Genomic DNA, 21,397 nt, shown 5'->3' with positions numbered 1-21,397 from the left:
AAAAGTTTTGATTTCCATTATATTTCGTAATTTTTTAAAATTTTTGAATTGATTAAAATAGTTGCTAGAAGAAATTTCTTCAAAAAGGGATGAGATGAGGTCTTCACATCAAAAGGCAAAAAAATTGCCAATAAAAAGCAAAAGTTATAGGTATATACTAAAAATATGCTACGACAACATCTAACAAGGCTAAATCGGTGTAAACGCTATCGTGGCAACAGCCGTAGTCAGCTACCGTTCGCCAGTTTGGCAGTTAGCGCGATAACACGCCGTGAAATTGTTTCATGACGCGTTTTATTGCTCGAGTATGAATGTCGAGTAACTGCCGGGGAAAGAAGGCCACTGTAGCGGTACCAGTGGCGTGCACAAGGCTTTTAACTAGGGTAGGCACATTTTTTTTTTTTTTTCCTGGGAGGAAAAAATCCCTTCGGATATCTGCCGGAAGGCAGGGCATGTCCGACTTACACGGACTAAAATAACCTCCCCAACTCCTCGATCAGCACGGAACCGCCTAGCATTACTTCGTGCTGACCGATCAGGTATTGTTTCTCATACTCTCCCTTCTCCTGCCTTTCTCTTGCTTCTCTCCGTACCATTATTTTGCGGAGCATGTTCGCGTATTTGTTCCACTCGTCTTCGCTCGCTAACATGCGAGCAACAAGTATTTGCGCACTCAACTCGTCCGCTCCCTGGGTCTCTGCTCTGAAATCCGCACATCCCAGGCATTCAAATAAAGCGTGCCTTGGACTATCCTCCTCTCCGCAGAAGTAACATTTTTCATGGGGAGCCTTTCCAATGGCAAAGAGGTAGGTGTTAAATACCCCGTGTCCACTGAGCGCTTGTGTAATCCAGCGGTCTACCTCCCCATGCTTCCTTTGGAGCCACAATTTTAGATCGGGGATCAGTTCGCGGGTCCAACTTCCCTTCCCTGGTCCCGACCAAACTTTCTCCCACTCCGTCAGTATGCTTTCGCGTATTTCATGGGGACTGAAATAAATAGGGTAGGCACTATACGTTGAAAATTGTCATTATCGTCATTATCAGCCCATACTCGGCTCACTGCTGAGCTCGAGTCTCCTCTCAGAATGAGAGGAGTAAGGTCAATAGTCCATCTCGCTGGCCCAATGCGGATTGGCAGACTTCACACATGCAGATAATTAAGAAATTTTTCTGGTATGCAGGTTTCCTCACGATGTTTATTCTTCACCGTTTGAGACACGTGATATTTAATTTCTTAAAATACACACAACTGAAAAGTTGGAGGTGCATGCCCCGGACCGGATTCGATCCCAAACCCTCCGAAATCGGAGGTAGAGCTCATATACACTGGGCTATCACGGCTCAAACGTAAAAATTGTACAAAATGGAAAATTCCTCCTCTAATAATATGTCGTTATGAATCATCATGGTATGCATTGCTTATATGCATCTATGATCAAGCCACTGAGCAGTACTATGGGAAATATTATGCTTGAGGGTATTGACATACGCAGTACGCCTAGAATGCGTACCATGAGCTGTTAACACGCACAACTAAAGACGTGCATAAAGTTTTTGACTAAGGTAGTACAAATTATCATTCATTTAACAACTCACATACGGCTTATTGTTTAGCACAAATCTCTTCTCGGTATGAGATAATGCTAATAAGCCACCAAGCTTACCCAATGTGGATTGGCCGATTTCACACACGTAGAGAAGCCTCCGTGGCGCAGTGGTATGCGCGGTGGATTTTTCAATACGGATGTCTTGCGTTCGAATCGATTGAGCCAGGTCTGGCTGGTGGGAGGCTTCAGCCGTGGCTAGTTACCACCCAACCGGCAAAGACGTACCACCAAGCGATTTACCGTTCCAGTACGATGTCGTGTAGAGACCGAAATGGGTGGGGATTTTCATCCTACGTCTAACAAGTTAGCTCGCTTCCATCTTAGATTAATCATCACTTACCATCAGGTGAGATTGCAGTCAACGGCTAATTTGTAAAAAAAAAACTTCCTAACTCCGGCTTGACATTTTTTACTGAGAATTTTGGAAAAAAGAAAAACTCAACGCAGGAGTCAAACCAACGACCTCATGATCCGAAACGATGACCCAACAAACGAAACAGTTTAACAACAGTCCCATGTATTGTATGTGACGTTGTCTGTGACGTCACAATCACTGGAGGCAATCGCTCTAATATTCGTCACATGACCTGTTTCCAAGTCATACAGACTACATTAGTGTCTAGTTCTGTACACGTCACAGAACAATAGAGCTGTTGTACATATGAATATATTATCGTAGTTTTATGACCATTCTATAGAGACTACCACTAACCCACTATGACTACCTACAGATGCAATTAAGATTGCTAACTTTGAGGTACCACAGCCTATACTAGCACACGCCCGTGACTTCGTGCGCATTCATTCTTTTCTATTTATATTTTTGAATGTTTTATACATAATAGTCTACTAATCATTTTACAAAACTGTAACTCAAAAAAAAAAACATAAAAAAATTCAACCATTTAGGGGTAGAATTTTGAAAAATCTTGAATGACATTGTTTTTAGTATTTTATTGGTAATTTAAATACCAATTTTTAGAAATGTACCTTGAAAAATGAAGGACTTTCCATAGAAACTTTCAACACCTTTTTCACCACTTCTGATTTAAGTTTCGCAACTAAAAGTATTTTATAACCTCTACGTGCTCGTATTATGGTCTCAAATTGTGCCAAGTCGCATTTAAATTCATTCTGTACTTTCAAACAGACAGACAAACAGACTAAAAAAATTGCTTCAGTATCTAGGTAATATATGCCTTCCAAATAAAAATTTCAAAATATCTTCAATGTACAGAATTTTACCTGTTAAATTAAGTTATATACCTGTTACCTGTTAAATTAAGTTATCTGTTAACTGTTAAGTTATATATACCTGTTAAGTTAAATTCCCACTCCCTTCCAATTACTCAGAAAAGACTGTATTGGGGACTACATTAGTCAATATTAACAGGAGTTGGCAGACTATATTATCTATATTATTTAAACGGGTACATACCACGATAAAACGACGAGATTTTTAAGGTCGATATTTAATTATATTATCTATACTCTATACGTAGAGTATTACTCGTAGCAAACGTCATATTTTTGTTTATGCATTCAGTGACGTCACAATCGGCGGAAGCTTTGACGCGACACCATTCAATTTCATTCCACGATTGACCTGTTTTCGCGATACGAGTGTGAATGGAAATATCTGAACAAACCACATGTTGGATGAGTAAATAAATGATTGGCGAATATTTACGAGTACATACCTACCTATATCAAAAAATAGCTGACTAAATAACTATGATTGAACTGATTTGTAGGTCGAATGCTTAGTCTAGGTGGCTTCGGATCATGAATTCGGCTTGACTTGACTATGAATTAGCGCTTTCCAAAAAATTAAATGTGTTTAATATTTTTCTGTGGATTAAACTAGCCGTGTTTTTTTCTTTAGTTATAAGTGTGTACGAAGGTACATATTTATAGCGAAACCCTGTGTATATATCCTCCATCTAAATAAGCATAAATTTTCTACTGTAACAGAGGAAAATGGAAAAATTTGTTTGTAATTCCCGCTGGCGGACTACCACCAACAACTAACTATAGAGAAGCCTCGATAGCTCAACGGTAAGAGCGGTTGGACTTATCACCGAGGGGTGATGGTTCGATCCGCCCCGTTGGTCTATTGTCGTACCCACTCCTAGCACAGTCTTTCCCGACTAATTGGAGGGGAATGGGAATATTGGTCGTATTATATAAGATATGATAAATATTCTTTAAAAAAATATATATACAAGTACCATCGCAAATTAACATCAAATATACAGCGTCTATAAGTAAAACACTCAAACCGTTCTGGAGTTAAATGGTAACATAAATTTGCACACAAAGAACCTCTCGCCCTAAACGTCCTCCTCCAAAAAAAAAAGAAAAAGCCAACAACAAATGGGATATGAACCTAACACCTATCAGAATTTAGGTAGCACTGAGCTATTAAGGCTAAGTTTGTTTATACAACTGTACGCAAGCTCTTAATAACTCAGTTTGATTGATTTTTACGAGATGGCCCTTAAATTTACCACGAGCAGGTGGTTTTCTGGAAAACTAATGACATGTTTATTTTTTACAAACCAAACTAACATCACACACAAAATATTATAGTGTAATGTTAAATCATCGCGTCACTACAACGTTTTTAAAGTTAAGACGTCTGTCCATCGTCCGCTTAAAAAAGTCTTAGATAGATTCATGTTTGTAAAAATAATTGACAGACTAAACCACCATAACCATCTGTATGTAAGTGGACAACCATAATCTATAAATTGAGCAAGGAACATTTCTCAGCGAGCCCGTTGATGATCAAGCTTTTTATCGAATCAAACGTGTCTGTCAAATAATGTAATCATCCAAGCGTTTGTTAATAAAAACGTTCAGTTTGACAAGCAAGTTTGTCAAACATGTTTGATAGTTTAAAGCGCTTGTCAAACATCATCATCATATCAGCCGATGGACGTCCACTGCAGGACATAGGCCATTTTAAGGACTTCCATAACATCACGATCCTGAGTCGCCTGCATCCAGCGAATCCCTGCGACTCGCTTGGTGTCATCAGTCCATCCGTTGGGGGATTAACCAATGCTGCACTTTCTAGTGCAGGGTCGCCATTCTAGCACCTTGGGATGTCAATGTCTATCAACTCTTCGAACCATGTGCCTCGCCCATTGCCTTAAGCGTCGCATTTCGTTGAGTTATGTCGGTGACTTTGATTCTTCTTTGTCAAACATCGCTTAAGGAAAAACAAAAAGACGCTTCGTGTCGTACTGACTCGAGAATGTATTCGTTTTTGGATTTTGTATTTAGAGCGGCTACGACACCTTCGTGTTCCGTGCCCCCTATCTATTTAATCTGTGCATGGCACGATAAATCTTCTAATAATTTATATTTCTATCTAAACCTGGTTCTTATAATGAGCCGTTAGGTACTTTGTTTATTTCCAAAATGCTTTTGAGGCTGAGATCAGATGCCAGACGTGAAAAATTATTTTAAAATTTATATCTGTTAAAGCAATAAACGAGATAAACGATGCAGTTTTATAATAGTTCTGACTTGTGATATATACATTTTGTTGCATGTTCTTTTTGAGTCACAGTTGATCTGGACATTTTATGTAACTCGTAGTTTATATTGAAATAAACACTAATTATTATTAATACATATCACAAGTGTTCAATTCGGCTTACCATCATGTGTGATATTTATTACTATGAAAACCGGATTATTGTCGGAGTTTGCCCGACAAGTTACAAACTATCGGGAACCTTCCTGTGATATTTCTGTAGTAGGTACTTTTATCTACTGTCACAACTTCACAAGGGACTACTTATCTACTATTTTATAATATTATATTATAGCGATTTAAATGTAGAACAAGCGTCATTCGTTAGAAATAACCCATTACACCAATCATTACAGACGTCGTATTTACATCAACTATGCTAACATATAAAGGACAATAAAAATATTTTACTATCAGAATCATTCTTTACGCCTGACTTTTATCTTGCTATTTATCATAACAATATTGTCAAAAGTAACGCTAACGAAAGCTAGAAGTCCACTTAACGAGACTTGCGATTGCGATTGCTAAAGTTTTTATAATAATCTCGAAACAACGAGGCTGCGCAATATGCAACAAATAAATAAAAAAAAAAGTGAAGTTAAGGTACTGTTACACATGCTCTAAAATAGCATGCTAAAAACGTGCTATTAAGTATGCTCCATACGAGCATGCTTATCATCAGTTAACATTTGCTAGAAATAAGCATGCTATTTTTAAGTATGCTCCTGAATAAGCATGCTCAAGAGAACATTCCAATTACACATGCTAATTTGTATCTATCGCTCTTTGCCTATAGTATCGTGTTAGACAGGGAGAGATAAAGGTGAAGAGATAACAAACAACAATGCTGATCGACTAGCATACTCAATAAGCAAACCTGTTCAGACGTGCTAAAAGCACGCCCCTTTCCACCTGCGCAGCAAGTGGTATGCTCATAAATCGCACGACTGTTGATTCTTGAGCAAGCTCGAAATAAGCATACTCATTATTAGCAATGTTGCGATACACATGCTTAAAATGAGCATGTGTAACAGTAACCTTAAGGTTACAAGTTCTTTCCATCATAATACAAAATGTTTAAATGATGTTGCACTATGTGAGTTCTGACAAAGTAAATGAATTACTATAACAAATCAATCACTTTCATTCAATATCCCACTCGGGTATGATTGCTGAACTCAGTAATCACTACAAATGACTTGACGTTACAAAAGTATTTAAAAATTAAAGTACTATAAATAAATGAATTTTGAATTTTTACTACAATTTTATTCTCCCGTTGTTCAAACGCTTCGCTTACAGTGGAAACACAGCCTAAAGCAACTATGTCTCAATGCAGCAGTTGTGTGCGCGAATGTACATTGTACAGTAATTTCTCAACAGCTGTGTGTCTGACAGCTTTATTGTCTTCGCACCGGCTATAAAGGAATAGGTACAAGAAACGGTGGGATTATGCTGACTGCGGAATGAAAAATTTTGTTTTCAGGAATATTTTTACAGTTGAACAGCTATTGTTTAATGTTTTTATAACTCGCCGGCGACAATGTGTTTCGAATTAGTCTCTTCTGTCTCTATCTATATCTATAGTGTAAGATAGAGATGAATTCGAAACTCATACTCTCGAGGTGTAAAATCATACTTAGGTACAGAATAGCGCTACAGCTTAATCGACATTTTCCGAGGTTTTTCCGGTTTCAGAGTTAAGCGTACGTAAAGGAATTTTGTCGGGTTTAAGTGACGTTTCCGCTTGAGAATAGCAAAATAAATTGTTCACAATTTACTATTATCACCATCAACCAATTACGTGGCCAGGCGTCTCTCCTGGAGCTTATATGGAGCTTAGACCCACCACGCTGCTGTAATGCGGGTTGGCGGGCTTAGGGTGATAATGTTACGCTTATTAACGAACGCTATCAGAAGTTAATTATAATGACCGACCGACTGTTTAACGTGCTCACCGAGGCACGGAGATGTAATACCACCAACATAATTATACTAAATCATACAATACATCTGGAGGATAATTTCAATTTATTGTAGTATAACAATACATAATCAATAAAATTAGTTAACCGTAAAAGAGTATTTCCAAAAAACAAATAATATATATAGCGAGCCGTGATAGCCCAGTGGATATGACCTCTGCCTCCGATACCGATGTGGGTTCGAATCCGGTCCGGGGCATTCTCCTCCAACTTTTCAGTTGTGTGCATTTTAAGAAATTAAATATCACGTGTCTCAAACGGTGAAGGACAAACATCTTGAGGAAACCTGCATACCAGAGAGTTTTCTTAATTCTCTGCGTGTGTGAAGTCTGCCAATCGACATTGAGCCAGCGTAGTGGATTATTGGCTAACCTCTCTGAGGAGGAAACTCGAGCTCAGCAGTGAGCCGAATATGGGTTGATAATAATGAAAAGATTAATCCATACAAAATTTCGAGTTTTTAATATTAGTATGATAGTCACTTAAAAAGTTAGATAAATAATGAAGTAAATCTTTTTTAAATAAATAGATATAAAATAGTCTAAGAGCTGATGGTCTGAAATCGCTTGTAAAGAGCACGAAGCTCTCGGAGCTTTTATTAGTCGTTTAGTTTTATTGGCCACTTGTTGAAAACTCGCGCCGACATAATGAGAGTCCGTGGAGTGCCTTCTAACAGACATCTGGGATCTTCTCTATACTAATATAAATAAATATTACTTGTTTTTGTAAATAAGTACTCGAGATTTGCAAATAAACTGTTTTTTATACCGTATATAATCAAACCATAAACTTACCGTAAAATACATTAGTTTTCAGTTTTGTTAAAATCATTTAGCATAATGCTTAATGCAGTATACTAAGGTCTAATAGGATATTGCTTTAATGCTATATACATATATGTACACTGTAGGTAAATAATCGTAAATGATTAGTTGTTTCGTGAAGTAGTTGTCGGTTATCTTAAAATTATTAAGCAAACTGTTTAAACATATTAATAATTGCAATTATTTCTTTAAAGGATAGTTATAGATTTTTATTAAAGTTCAAGATTTACGTATATTTTATATGTGTACGTATAGTTATAAATAAGATTATATTTATACCTATATAGACCTATTAAGGGATAATGAGTATTTCTTTTAGATGATTTTTATAGTTGAAAATTTGTAAGGAACTGATTCGGTATTCTAAAGTAGGTACGGTAGTATTAAGATAGTTTAAGAGGTTTTTTTTATATTATAAACTTGTAAAGAGCCATGAAGATATTTGAAAATAATTTTCATGACGTCAGAATAAATGCGTCACTCAGGTCGCCTCTTGTAATTACGATCAGATTTAATGGCCGGAAGCACCGCCATCTTGGTTTGATGAACGATCCATGTATTTGATGCGGTAGTCAATAAAATAAATATGATATCAACCACAAGTCTAAAACTATATATCCGGTATTACGCATGATACGTTCGCATCGCTATTTTGATGAGATTCGTAAGTACCTACCAATGATATTTCACGACGGATGCGTTACCTGCATTGGATTTGATAATCATAAACGGAAAGGCACAAAAATATATACAGAGTGGAAATAGGACGACTTATCTCAGAAATAATAACATTAAATTGAAAATTTTGAAAACCCCTGAAGGTCATGAAATTATTAATTACGCACTCGATCAAGTCATCAATATTCTCTTTAATTTGTGATCCCGCTCGCTAATATATAATACTAGCGGACGCCCGCGACTTCGTCCGCGTAAAAATTGATGTAAACTTCTCTACCTCTACCTTACCCTGCTCGTAAACCTACCCAACCCTACCCTACCCCTACCTTACTCCTACCCTACCGCTAATGCTTACCCTTCCTTCCCCCCACCTTACCCTACCCTAACCCTACCCGTATCCTATCCATACCCTATCCTACCCTACCCCTAATCTACCCCTACCCTACCCCTACCTTACTCCGACCCTACCGCTAACCCTAACCCTTCCCTACCCCTACCTTATCCCTACCCTAACCCTACCCTACCCGTACCCTACCCCTATCCTACTCCTCCCCTACCCTATACGTTCCATATCCTTCCCCTACCTCTAACTCGCCCCTACCCTACACTACCCCTACCTTATCCGTACCCTACCCTACCCTACCCTACACTTTCCCTAAATTACCCCTACCCTACCTCTATCCTACCCCTTCCCTACCTCTATCCTATCCCTACCCTCAGCAAAATTGGTCCAGCCTTTTGTGCGTGGTGCAATGACCAAAAGACTATAATTTCCCGAGCGACTTCTATGCTAATACTATAAAGAGGTAAAGTTTGTGTGGTTGTCGGGGGTAATCTCTGGATCTACTGGACCGATTTGGAAAATTCTTTTACTAATAGAAAGCTACATTATTTGCGAGTGTCATAGGCTATGTTTGGTCCTCATATTCATACGGGAACGGGAACCACGTAATTGAAACCGCGGGGCGTCATATAGCGCCATTTCTTCGACTTTTAGAAATTTTGTATTATCTCCGAAACTATATAACTAATTAACATACTGTAAAGGGCAAATCTTATCTCTATAATATCCTTGTGATTATTAAATCATTTATTTTGATAAGGATTTAAGTTTAGTTGTGTAAATAATGACGTAAACCTTAGTTTAAAATTTAAATAATTTATTAAAGTACTAAAGGTACTATATCTGCTAAAATATAAAAGATAGATAAATGGTGTCGCGGACTTTTTTGTAGAACTTTTAAAGGTTCAAAAAGCCTCCATACATTTATTTCAGTTATGCGCAATGGTTGAGGCAGCGCATGCGAATAAGTAAGTATTTCGGTCTGACCTGTAAGAGAAAACCCGCGATATCTCAATAGTTATATATGATAGAAATATAAAATATAGCCTATAGCACTCCCCGATAACGTAGCATTCTACTGGTGAAAGAATTTTTAAAATCGGTCCAGTAGTTCCGAAGATTACCCCATTTCAAAAAATTGTTACAAACTTACAAACTTTACCTCTTTATAATATTAGTGTAGATTTGCAAATTTTCCTTCCTAATTTCAACCCCCAGATCTTTTAAACGGCTCAACCGATTTTCGTCAAACGTGTCTAAGAACACTCACCCATAAATCATCTTTCATACAATAAAAACGTAATTAAAATCGCTTTGCTTTAAAAGTTGTGGGGGGGGGGGGGTGAAAGTGGGGAAGAATAAACGAATGTCTGCAAATATACTCGAGTCGGGTCACAAATGAAAGTGCACTGAAAGAGAATATTATTGACTTGATCGAGAGTATAATTAATAGTTCCATGACCTTCGGGTGTTTTTCAAAATTTTCAATTTTAGGTTAATTATTACGTCCCAATGAAATAAATGGGTTATCTTCGTATTAGATATTTTGTGGTTTGCCATAAAATTTGTGGTACGTACGGTACCGGTGGTAGAATCATTACAAATAGTCTAATTTGACGTTTCAAAAGCACGTCTAAACTTGAAATAAATGAATTTTCTATATTGTAGTACCTTAATTCAGAAATTAAAGTCATAATACTCTGATGTCAACGTGTCTCAAATAGTACGTTATAGGACGAACTATTTATGTATCCCCGTTTGATGTACGGAACCCGGCTGTTATTGAGTACTTCGGCCTTGAATGTGAGCGCCAGATGTCAGTTTATAGTTTAAGAGATAGCCGGAAAATCAGTAGACAAATGCATAGGAACTATTTCGTTAACTTATTTCAGTGACGTCATCATATATTCTTAGCGGCAAAAGTTATTAAACTATATTTTTGGTTTGTGATGATGACAATTTAAAATTTCGTCGATGCTTTCTTCGATGCTTCAAAAAATAGTAGTAGGTAATACTTACTACTTACTAGAAGTTCTGTATTATATGGTACAATTAATTAATGAAGACGGTTTCTAATAATATAAATGGTCATTGAGTTTATTAAAGGTGTGGCAGTTATATGAACTCATATCCGTTATTAGTTTTTAATTGGTTTTGTTGATTACCGGATGTCGCTATAGATGGAAACTTTCCTTGCAGACAGCAAGAAGGAATAAAAAGAAATTATTTTTGTTTATGTTTGCAAACGCTTTTAATAGCTTACTTTGCCCTTTTTAATTTTTTTTATTTCAGAAAGAATACAATAAGGAACCTATAAACTAACTTATCATATTAAGTATAAAAAACATGCACTTAATATTTATTATCTAAAAAACATCACAAATTGAGGTACAAGCTAATACACGCTTTATTTTTGAAGTGACCAAGTTATATATTTTTTTCCGATTTTTCAAATTTTTCTATCTTGAATCAGTTTTTTCAATGCTTAAACTATCGTGAGTGTTATTCATATTAATTGATTATGAAACACGGCTAAAACTCACGTGATGTTAGGTCGGAGTATGCCCGACTAGTTTCGAACCCATACGGGACCCATAGTCATGAGCTGGTTCCTGCATCGCGGCACGATCTAAACGTTTTTCAATGCTGTAGCTGCTGTAATTAGGATTTTAAAGATCTGATTTTTGTTAAATGTTACAAAATAAATTACTATAATTGCCGGAGATCGAACCCAGGACCTCCGTCTTGTAAATTCACTATCCGCATAGGCTAATCACTGGACTCAACTAGGCAAAACAAATCTAAGTCTAGGAAGTGACTAACGCTTTTACTGAAGATGGAATAAATTGCATTTCCATTCTAACTAATTTCATCTAATTTATAGTTCACTTTCAAGGAATAGCCAGCGAAGCATTTCCTGGAGTCTAGATAATGCCTTTCTAGTGTTCAATAGGCGAGTTATTACTTGAAAAGTGGTTTTCTTGCTGGCTTTGTTACTTCACTTAGTCTGCGATGCCGTTTTTCACAAGTTTTTATTTATCTTGCTCTGTTTGTGGGTCAGAGGCAAAGAATTGAAGGCAGTGGCGTAAATAGGGCGGTGCCACCGGTGCTCGGGCACAAGGCGTTGACTCTTAGGGGCGCAAGAATAGATAGAAATGGGCAACGCATTTGCAGTAGTGAACCTGCGCTTGAGTTATAGTGAGAAGAAAGAAAGAAGAAAAGAAAGAAAGATCATTATTTTTAAGTAATGCCACATATCACATTGAATCTAAATTATAACATATTATGGCTTAACTGTCCACTCAAACAGTGGAGCACTAAAGAATGCCCTGTAATATGTGGCATAACCTAGAAAAAGGCCCCAACTCAGCATTTTGCCGCATACTTTCAATAAAAAAAGGATGCAGCACTGATTTTCAGTTAGGACCCAGTTCAGGTGCCGCCACGCACACAACACAGTTCAACATTTTATGTAAACTATTAAAGACAATTATTAAGAACTAATTAAAACTAACTAGGTAGGTACATTGATTATAATAAAAACACAGAAAACTTAAACATAACGATGAAAAACAAAGTTAATGATACAAATAAAAAATACCTGCAATATAATTATGTATACTTTTTTTTTGTTGAGAACTCTTTTTCCTAATTTATAGATAACTAAATACTTGTTATTAAATATATGTGAGTGAGTTACAGTGGGTGGTAAAATAGGCAAAGGGTCTAGTTAAATAGGGCGCAGTTAAAGAAGCTCGCACAGGGCGCGGAAAAGGCTATTTACGGCACTGTTTGAATGTGGGTACGAATAGCGCGTACACAGGTGCGCGTAGTCAGTTTACTTCCGGACATTGTGTCCATATTTGCAGCTACGCGAACACTCTTGGAGTCGCCTACGGCGCGAGCTAGCTCACAGCGCAAGAAATGAGGAGATCCGCAGAAGAACCAAATTTACCGACATAGCTCAACGAGTTGCGAAGCTGAAGTGGCAATGGGTGGGGCGCATAGTTCGAAGAGCCGATGGACGTTGGGGTCCCAAAGTGCTGGAATGGCGACCCCGCACTAGTAAGCGCAGTGTTGGCCGACCCCCCACCAGGTGGACTGACGACATCAAGCGAATCGCAGGGATACAATTAACTTGACAATAGTTTGAAGAATTTTGAAAATTTTCTTGCTTGACTTTTTTTAAAAGCTTTTTACAAGCTTCTATTCAGAGTGATTTTAAGCAGTGGCATTCTTAAAGCATCCATTCGCAATTTCGGCAATAGGTATTTGCAAGTTAAAGTTTAAATTTGCAGATTTTACGTCAGTTTCGTCAGTCAGATCCGCGAATAAAGAAATATTTAACGGCAAATATAGGAATTGGAACGCAATTTTTTAATCTGCGAGTAGTGAAAACGTGAATAAAGGAAGCGTGAATAAGGAGCTTTTACTGTATCTGACAAAATCAAGCTGATAATGTTCGGTATTCAAACTATTACCTACTATCAAAGTGTAAAACTTTAGGGTATTGTTATTTGTTACACAATTTAAGACTTAACTAGTAAACGTTGAATATTTGCGCACGGTATGCCTTTGAATTGGCGTAGTTTGGCGAACCACACGAAACTATGTGACTATGTCATATTCGTGACTAAGCCGATATACTCGTAAGTTACACTCGCTTGTAAAAAGTGAAGAGAAATTTTCTGTCTCTTCATGAATTACATCTACCTATATCTTACCAATTCGTATTTCAATTTATTGTAAAATTTACTTAACTTTTTTTCTCAGTAATTTAGGCGCTACGGTGGAACATTAGCGCATACATACATAGACTCAAGAGCCGTGATAGCTCATTGGACCTCTGCCTCCAATTCCGGAGGGTGTGGGTTCGAATCCGATTCTGGGCATGCACCTTCAACTTTTCAGTTGTGTGCATTTTAAGAAATTAAATATCACGTGTCTCAAACGGTGAAGGAAAACATCGTGAGAAAACCTGCACACCAGAGAGTTTTCTTAATTCTCTGAGTGAAGTCTGCCAATCCGCATTGGGCCAGCGTGGCGGACTATTGGCTTACTGGAAGTTGCTACTAAAGTTACATATGTCATGGAAAATTCATAAGGTTATTTTGTTTTCTTTTTTTATTGACAAAGAATACACTATGGAACTTAAGCTAACTTATCTTTAATAACTATTAAGAAACAGACTATACTGATATATATCAGAGATATATATGGGCCGGATGTAGATCAAATAACATCTGTATCTTGGTTGCAATTCGGTGACCTCTTTGGGGAAACCGAGGGTTTTGTCTGTGCAATTATGGACGAAGTTATAAAGACGAGAAACTACCGGAAACACATTATGAAAGATGGCACTCTAGACATCTGTCGAGCGTGTCATCGTCCTGGGGAGTCCCTCAGGCATATTGTGTCCGGGTGTTCTCACCTTGCTAACGGCGAATACTTGCACAGACATAATCAAGTAGCCAAGATAATCCACCAACAACTTGCTCTTCAATATGGCCTTATCGATTTTGAGATGCCTTACTATAGGTACGACCCAGCGTCAGTTCTTGAAAATAGCAGTGCATTGCTCTACTGGGACCGAACGATTATCACTGACAGGTATATTGTAGCCAATAGACCTGATATAGTGCTAGTCGATCGGTCAGTGCGTCGTGCAATAATTGTTGATATTACTGTTCCACATGACGATAATCTGGTTAAAGCCGAAAAGGAAAAAGTATCAAAATACTTGGACCTTGCTCACGAGATTACCGCCATGTGGAATGTTGAGTCAACTATTATTGTTCCGATAGTTGTTTCAGTCAATGGTCTTATAGCGAAAAGCTTCGACCAACACCTTAAGAAGCTTTCGCTTAACTGTTGGATCAAGAGTCGGATACAAAAGGCAGTGATTCTTGAGACGGCGCGTATTGTGAGGAGGTTCCTCACTCTGGAGCCCTGACCACCGGTTGCTTGGGCACTCAAATGTCCCGCAGCGGGAGGGTGAATTTTTTTTTGTAAATTTTTAATAATGTTTTGTATTTTATACTTATATTGTTAAAAATTTAAAAAAAAGAAGTAATAAATAAATGAGAGTATATCAGATACTTTATTTCTATACAGTGCCCACGTGGAATGGTGGCAAGAATACTGGCTGCATTTCCGCGCTGAACAGCATGGCTGATCCTTTGCGCTAAAAATGAACCCTTTGGCACCAGCCAAGGCAACTAACTAGTTTTAAATTGAAATTGAATTTAGCGGGCTTTCGCTATAACATACTCGTAAATCTGACAAGTGCAAGGATTTTTGCCACTTCTATTTCATAAAGGTGACACGTAATTCGACATGTAATGCCTCTCCCTAAGGACATTACCGTCAGGCAAGTCCATCCTAAGTAATCTGTGTTTATGGTTCTACTGAAATTTGTTGGCCCTCTTTAAGCCTTTATTATGGTCGTTATCTTGTCAACTAACGAACATAGGTCTTTTGTGGATTTTCTTCTACAACACTTCGTCTAATTAAATGAAAAAGGGTTGTCTAGATGACATCGCTGCTAGCGACTGCCTTTGAGCAGTTGACTTTCATTTATCTGTCTTTGTTTTTGTTTGCTTTGTATTGCACCTTGTGGAACAATGAAGACTATTATTTATCTATCTATTTATTTTAACTACAACGACTAGCTCTTTGTGAAAACAAAAGAACTAATGAACTTACTAATAATGGCAAGGTGGTTAGTTTGTAATGCTAGTTGAGAGTTTTTAAAAGGTTAAGATCCGTCTCAACAAATGGTTCATTATCGTTCTACTAGAATGAAAGATAATAATATTATCGTTAAGGAAAACATCGTGAGGAAACCTGCATACCAGAGAATCATCTTAATTCTCTGCGTGTGTGAAGTCTGCCAATCCGCATTGGGCTAGCGTGGTGGACTAATTGGCCTAACCCCTCTCATTCTGAGAGGAGACTCGAGCTCAGCAGTGAGTCGAATATGGGTTGATGACGACGACGAATATTTTTTGAGACAGGAACACATAAAAACTATTCCATGTACTATCCAAAATAATAATGTTTGTATTTGATATGAGTCAACTACCCTTCCAGTGCACAGTAAAACCAACTGGGGTTTGTGTTGCACTACGGTTAGGCTTAATTGAAATGTGTTTTTTTTTGTAGAATAATAAATAAATAAAAATAAATAAATAGTACCATGCGACGATTGCTTTACTATATGCAATGCTTAATTGACTAGCTCTGTTACAATAAGCTCTATTACAGCTATGTATGATTAATTTTTTTCATAAAAAATTCATCTTAAGAATATCAAATCAATTTATAAATATATTTAAATCAGATTCTCGATCAAATATAGTATGAAGTTAAATGAAGGTCTATTTCCAGTGCCCTAAATTGAAAATTTGACTTTCTTTGGTCATGAATAAAAAAAACATACAAACAGCCGAACGTAGAACCTCCTTCTTTTTGGAAGTCGGTTAAAAAGATGATACGTCCATACTTGTGGTGCAAGGAAAGGTGGAAGGCACAAGAGCACGTGGCAGGTCACCAATGCGCTGGACTGACCAAGTAAAAACCGCTCTCCATGGATCGCTCCACGAATGTTCTAGGAGAGCCACACTGCGGGAGGAATGGCGACGGATAGTGAGGCTTGGCAACGCACCCAAATAACGACCACGGTCAAGAGTGTAACGACAAAGAAGAAGAGAAATTGAAAATGCAACACTGTTCAAAAAAAAAGCGTCGCGTTTTAAAAACGCTGTCATGTGAACATATACTTGGAACGCACTTGTTCTATTTGAACGCTTTTTAACGACCGTTATAAAAACTCTCGTGCGAATGACGACTAAGACTTCAACACCTACACGATGCAAAAAATACCACTGTAAAAAGGCTGTAGAGAAAAATGGCGTTTCTTTGAAGTATCTTTTTCTAAAAGCTTGTCATTGAAAGGAATTTTATTATAAGAAGGAAAGGAAGTCCATAAGATTGAATTACAGGATAATTAAAATGAAGATCACTAATATAATGAATTCCTAAGAAAATGAATTCCAAGATATGCTTCGAAATAGTAATGGAATGAGTAGACATTACTTGTACGAAAATTCAATATCTGCATCGTTGGTTGGTTTATTGGCTATATTATGTGTAAGTGATGAGGTCTTTGATGTTGGTTGTTCATATTGAGGATGAACTTTACATACTCATGCAAAATTACAGCTTTCTAGTAATAATAGTCTCTACGCTAAGCCACAGACAGACAGACATTCGGACACGGCGAAAGTATAAGGGTTTTTCTTTGACTACGGAACCCTAAAAACGGCGCCAGTGACAGAAAACTAAGACTAGTTCCATTATATTTCGTTCTCGTAAATGTCATAAACGATTACAGGTAATATCATTCAACAGATTTATCCGCACGTATTTTTCCAACATCTGCGGCCGACAATCAAACAAAAATAGACATCGCGTCGATAGAGATTTCGCTCAAGACTGGCTCGAGTCATTTATGTGCTAATTTGAGTATAATATTGTCGTCCGCTAACAGTTGCCGGCGCTCGGTTCAACGCTTTTATCTATTTGAACACTAGCGGACGCGCGCGACTTCGTCCGCGTGAAATTTAGTTTTTCACAAATCCCGCGGGAACCATGGATTTTTCCGGGATGAAAAGTAGCCCGTGTGTTAATCCAGAGTAAAATTTATTTCCATTCCAAATTTCATTGCCAAATCGCTTCTGTAGACGCAGCGTAAAGGAGGAACAAACATACTTACACACAGACTTACAAACTTTCGCCTTTATTATATTAGTGTTAAATAGAATTTTGAAAGGATTTCAAATAAGTTTTAATGGATTTTGGAGATAAAAATACGCAATTAGTAATTTTATATTTATTATTTTAAAGGTTACGACATTGTTGTACAATAAGGGTTTTTGAAAATGTCGTTTAATGATTTAAGTATCAGTGGCGTTCAGTAGGTTTTTAACTAGGGTAGAGTAGTTGTTTCCTTTCTCTAATATAAAAACTCAAAAATACACAACTTAATATACAATACAACAATAGTTATATGTTTTGCAATAGCTTAATATTTTATAGTATAAAGATATTAGTTTGCTGGTTTTTTTTTCAATCTCACCTGATGGTAAATGATGATGCAATCTAAGATGGAAGCGAGCTAAATCGCTTGGCGGTACTTTTTTGTCGGTAGGGTGGTAACTAGCTACGGTCGAAGCCTCCCACTAGCCAGACCTGGACCAATTAAAAAAACCTCAACCGGCCCAGCTGGGGATCGACCCAGGACCTCTGCGTTGTAAATCCACCGCGCAAACCACTGCGCCACGGAGGCCGTCAAATAATAAAATAAAATCTGATAAAATAATTCTATGTAAGCTCGCAGTTTAGATCTGAAGTGCAGTTTATCTTACAAAGGGTTCAATTGTATTCAAAAATGTATTCAAATACATTGAAATCCTTAACAAGAAGTAGGTGCTTATATTCTATCAGCGCTTTACATTCTCATGTAAGAAAACCTAATACTATTTTACAATAGTACTGCATTCTATCAAACAGTAGATCAAAGGCAAAGGTACAATATGTCTGAATCGATATTCAATCTGTAGTAAGCAAATGTTTAGCATTCTCATTTTATTTATAGTACTAAAAGAGGGAAAGAAAAGTGTAGGAGTTTCTCGCCTATTACACAATAATTCGCAGCGTTTGAAAGGAACTTGTCTACAGTTCCAACGATATTTTATACTAGAGATAGGACACTATTAACTGAGACTGACAAATGTGCATAATTGTCTTAATTTTATTTAGTCGCTCATTAAACAACGTTATTTAACCACATCATATTGTCTACAATGTCGAGTTGTGTGTTTAGGAAGAATAAAAACTATATATATGTCGGCGAGTGAGTTATTTGATCGGTTAGCAAAATCTACGTTAATTATTGTGATAATATTAGAATCAGGTTTTCATAGAATTTGGATTTAATTATTTACTGTTTAAATAAATTAGACTGTAAAAGATTGATAACGTGTCTCTCGTCCAATAGCATTGCGTCCAAAAAGATTTGATGATTGATGCGTTATCAGAAGTGGAATTCAGTCTGCTCCCCCGTCATATACATAAATATTTAATGTACCCAAGTAAACACAAAATTATGCATGTGTGCGCTCAATGGAGTCGCTAAATTCGGATCCCTTTTTGCACCGCAAAAAGGCACTATAAAATTCTATAATAATAAAATTCTATAATAATACACTAATATAAATATAAACTATATACTGTAACAATGATTGATGTGTGTGAAAAGCTTGTAACGTATTTCCGTAAACAGTTCTCAGTACTTTCAGCGTCACCGTATCTTTATTGTACGACCATTTCCCCAGTGGCATTTCCCATTGGAATCAAGTTTCCCATAAACACGAAACTCAGTATGCTTCGGGTCGTATACGGGGACGGTTGTGTGGTCTGGTGCAATTTCCCCCCAAAACATCGCGATTGAAAAGTTTCTTAAAATAAAAAATAGAACTGTTTTTATTTAATTAAAAAATGAGTGTGATTTTAAATTAATCGTTCATTTGTTCAAATGGAAAAAATGGCCGAAATGGAAACCGAAGATAGCATCGAAGGTAAATTAACGGTTTTAATTAAAATGTAAGATTGCGTTTAAGATTTTCATTGGGGTCAGCTTTAATAAATCCTTGTACTTGAGATTCGTGTTTCAGATAATTATTTATGCGACGTCCTAATTAAACTGTTTGGATTTTGGGGAATTAAAAAAAAAATTGTACTGATTATTATTTATAGTATTCTAAATTTTCAGTATTTTTTAACGAATAAAAGCATTTGTTGGAAAGGTAAGGCTTACATAATCATCATAAGTTATAATTTCTTAAATCTATATCTATACTTATAATAAATCTGTAGAGAGGTCAATTCTGTACATGAAATATATTTCCAAAATAACTATCAGGGGGTGATTAGTGATCGATACTGATGCCAATAATGCAATCAGTAAAATTTTTGTCTGTCTGTCTGTCTGTCTGTCTGTATGTTCTTTATAGAAACAAAAACTACTGGACGGATTTAAATGAAACTTGGTACAATTATTCAACATACTCCTGGGCAGGTTATAGTATACTTTTCATTACGCTACCATCAATAGGAGCAGAGCAGTGAAGAGAAATGTTGAGAAAACGGGAGAAGTTACTCCATTTTTTAAGCTTCCGTCGCGTGTACAGCCTTAATGGTTAAAGCTACATAGAAATCATGTATGACATAAATGTTCTCCTTAAAATTATTTAAAAAAACACAATAGCATATATATGTCTATCTTTTATGGTTGACTCACAATAACACGTGTAACTCCCGATAGCTTAGCAGTTCGGAGCTTTATAATTATATTTGTCTACTCTTATGTTTATAACACTCATCACTCATCCCTAATAAATAAGTTAACATTATTACCTATTCAATAAAAAAAAGAATTATAAAAATCAGTAAAGAAACACCAAAGTTATACATGAAATACGCTAAGCCATACGCGCGTGAATACTAATTCATGCTTTTAGGATTATTTTTGTGTAACGGCTGCCGCGCTCGACGCGACTCGCTGTGGGAGGAAAAAATAGGCGTATAAATAAAGAAGTGCAGCCTTAATGAGTAGGGTAGGGGTAGGTAGGGTAGAGTAGGGTAGGGTAGGGTAGGGGTATGGTAGTGGTAGGGTAGTCGTAGGGTTGGGATAGGGTAGGGTAGGGGTAGGGTAGAGGTAGGTTAGGGTAGGGTAGGATAGGGGTAGTTGAAAGTTTACAACGACTTTCACGCGGACGAAGTCGCGGGCGTCCGCTAGTTATCAATAAAAAAATCACGTCTATGCAAAACCTTCCTATTATATCCTAGGTATATAAATGTGCTAAACAGGTCATGAAAAATATTTTATTACCTACAACGCAATAATTGGAGTATTAGACAAAGTGCTATCAGATTTCATGTACTCGTAGAGGTAGTGCTACGCCGTAGCAGTTCCGTAGAGGTCAAAGTTTAATGCGGTGTACGCGTGTACCTGACCTACCCTACGTACGTTACAAGGCTGCATTTTAAATATATACTGACATTTTACTTATGACGTAAAGGTTTAACATAATGCTAATAATACCTGCGACGAACTCGTATCGTGTATATTTATGAAGGAGACATTTATTGAATTCTATATTATAAAAAATAAGATACGTGTGCGTTTCGGGCATAGATTTACGAGTAGGTACAAAGTTCGGAACACTCGACACAAGTGATAACTTAAACCTGCTGCTGTATGCGTAAAAGAATGGGAAGCCAGAGTATCCCTAGACATCACAAAGGCTTTTGACCGGGTTTGGCACGTCAGTCTTCTCAGTAAACTC

At 37.0% G+C, this 21,397-nt stretch overlaps 1 protein-coding gene across 3 annotated transcripts in view; it reads left to right on the top strand.

Moving 5' to 3' along the window:
* The window catches only part of LOC112043432 (adenylate cyclase type 2-like), a 164,655-nt gene that overhangs the window by 12,558 nt on the left and 130,700 nt on the right, over positions 1-21,397 (top strand). Inside the window, exon 1 of one of the 3 annotated variants that reach the window (XM_052885687.1) lies at positions 19,449-19,627. The exons of the other annotated variants lie outside the window; for them this stretch is intronic. Within the exon in view, the coding sequence (XP_052741647.1) occupies positions 19,585-19,627 (43 nt within the window). The 5' untranslated portion in view covers positions 19,449-19,584. Of the gene's footprint in view, positions 1-19,448; positions 19,628-21,397 lie in introns of those variants that run through there. 3 annotated transcript variants of the gene reach the window in all.

This window comes from Bicyclus anynana, chromosome 15, assembly GCF_947172395.1.
Source record: "Bicyclus anynana chromosome 15, ilBicAnyn1.1, whole genome shotgun sequence".
Taxonomy (NCBI): Eukaryota; Metazoa; Arthropoda; class Insecta; order Lepidoptera; family Nymphalidae; genus Bicyclus; species Bicyclus anynana.
The sequence above is the reverse complement of the archived record's forward strand: the minus strand, read 5'-3'. Positions and strand labels throughout refer to the sequence as shown.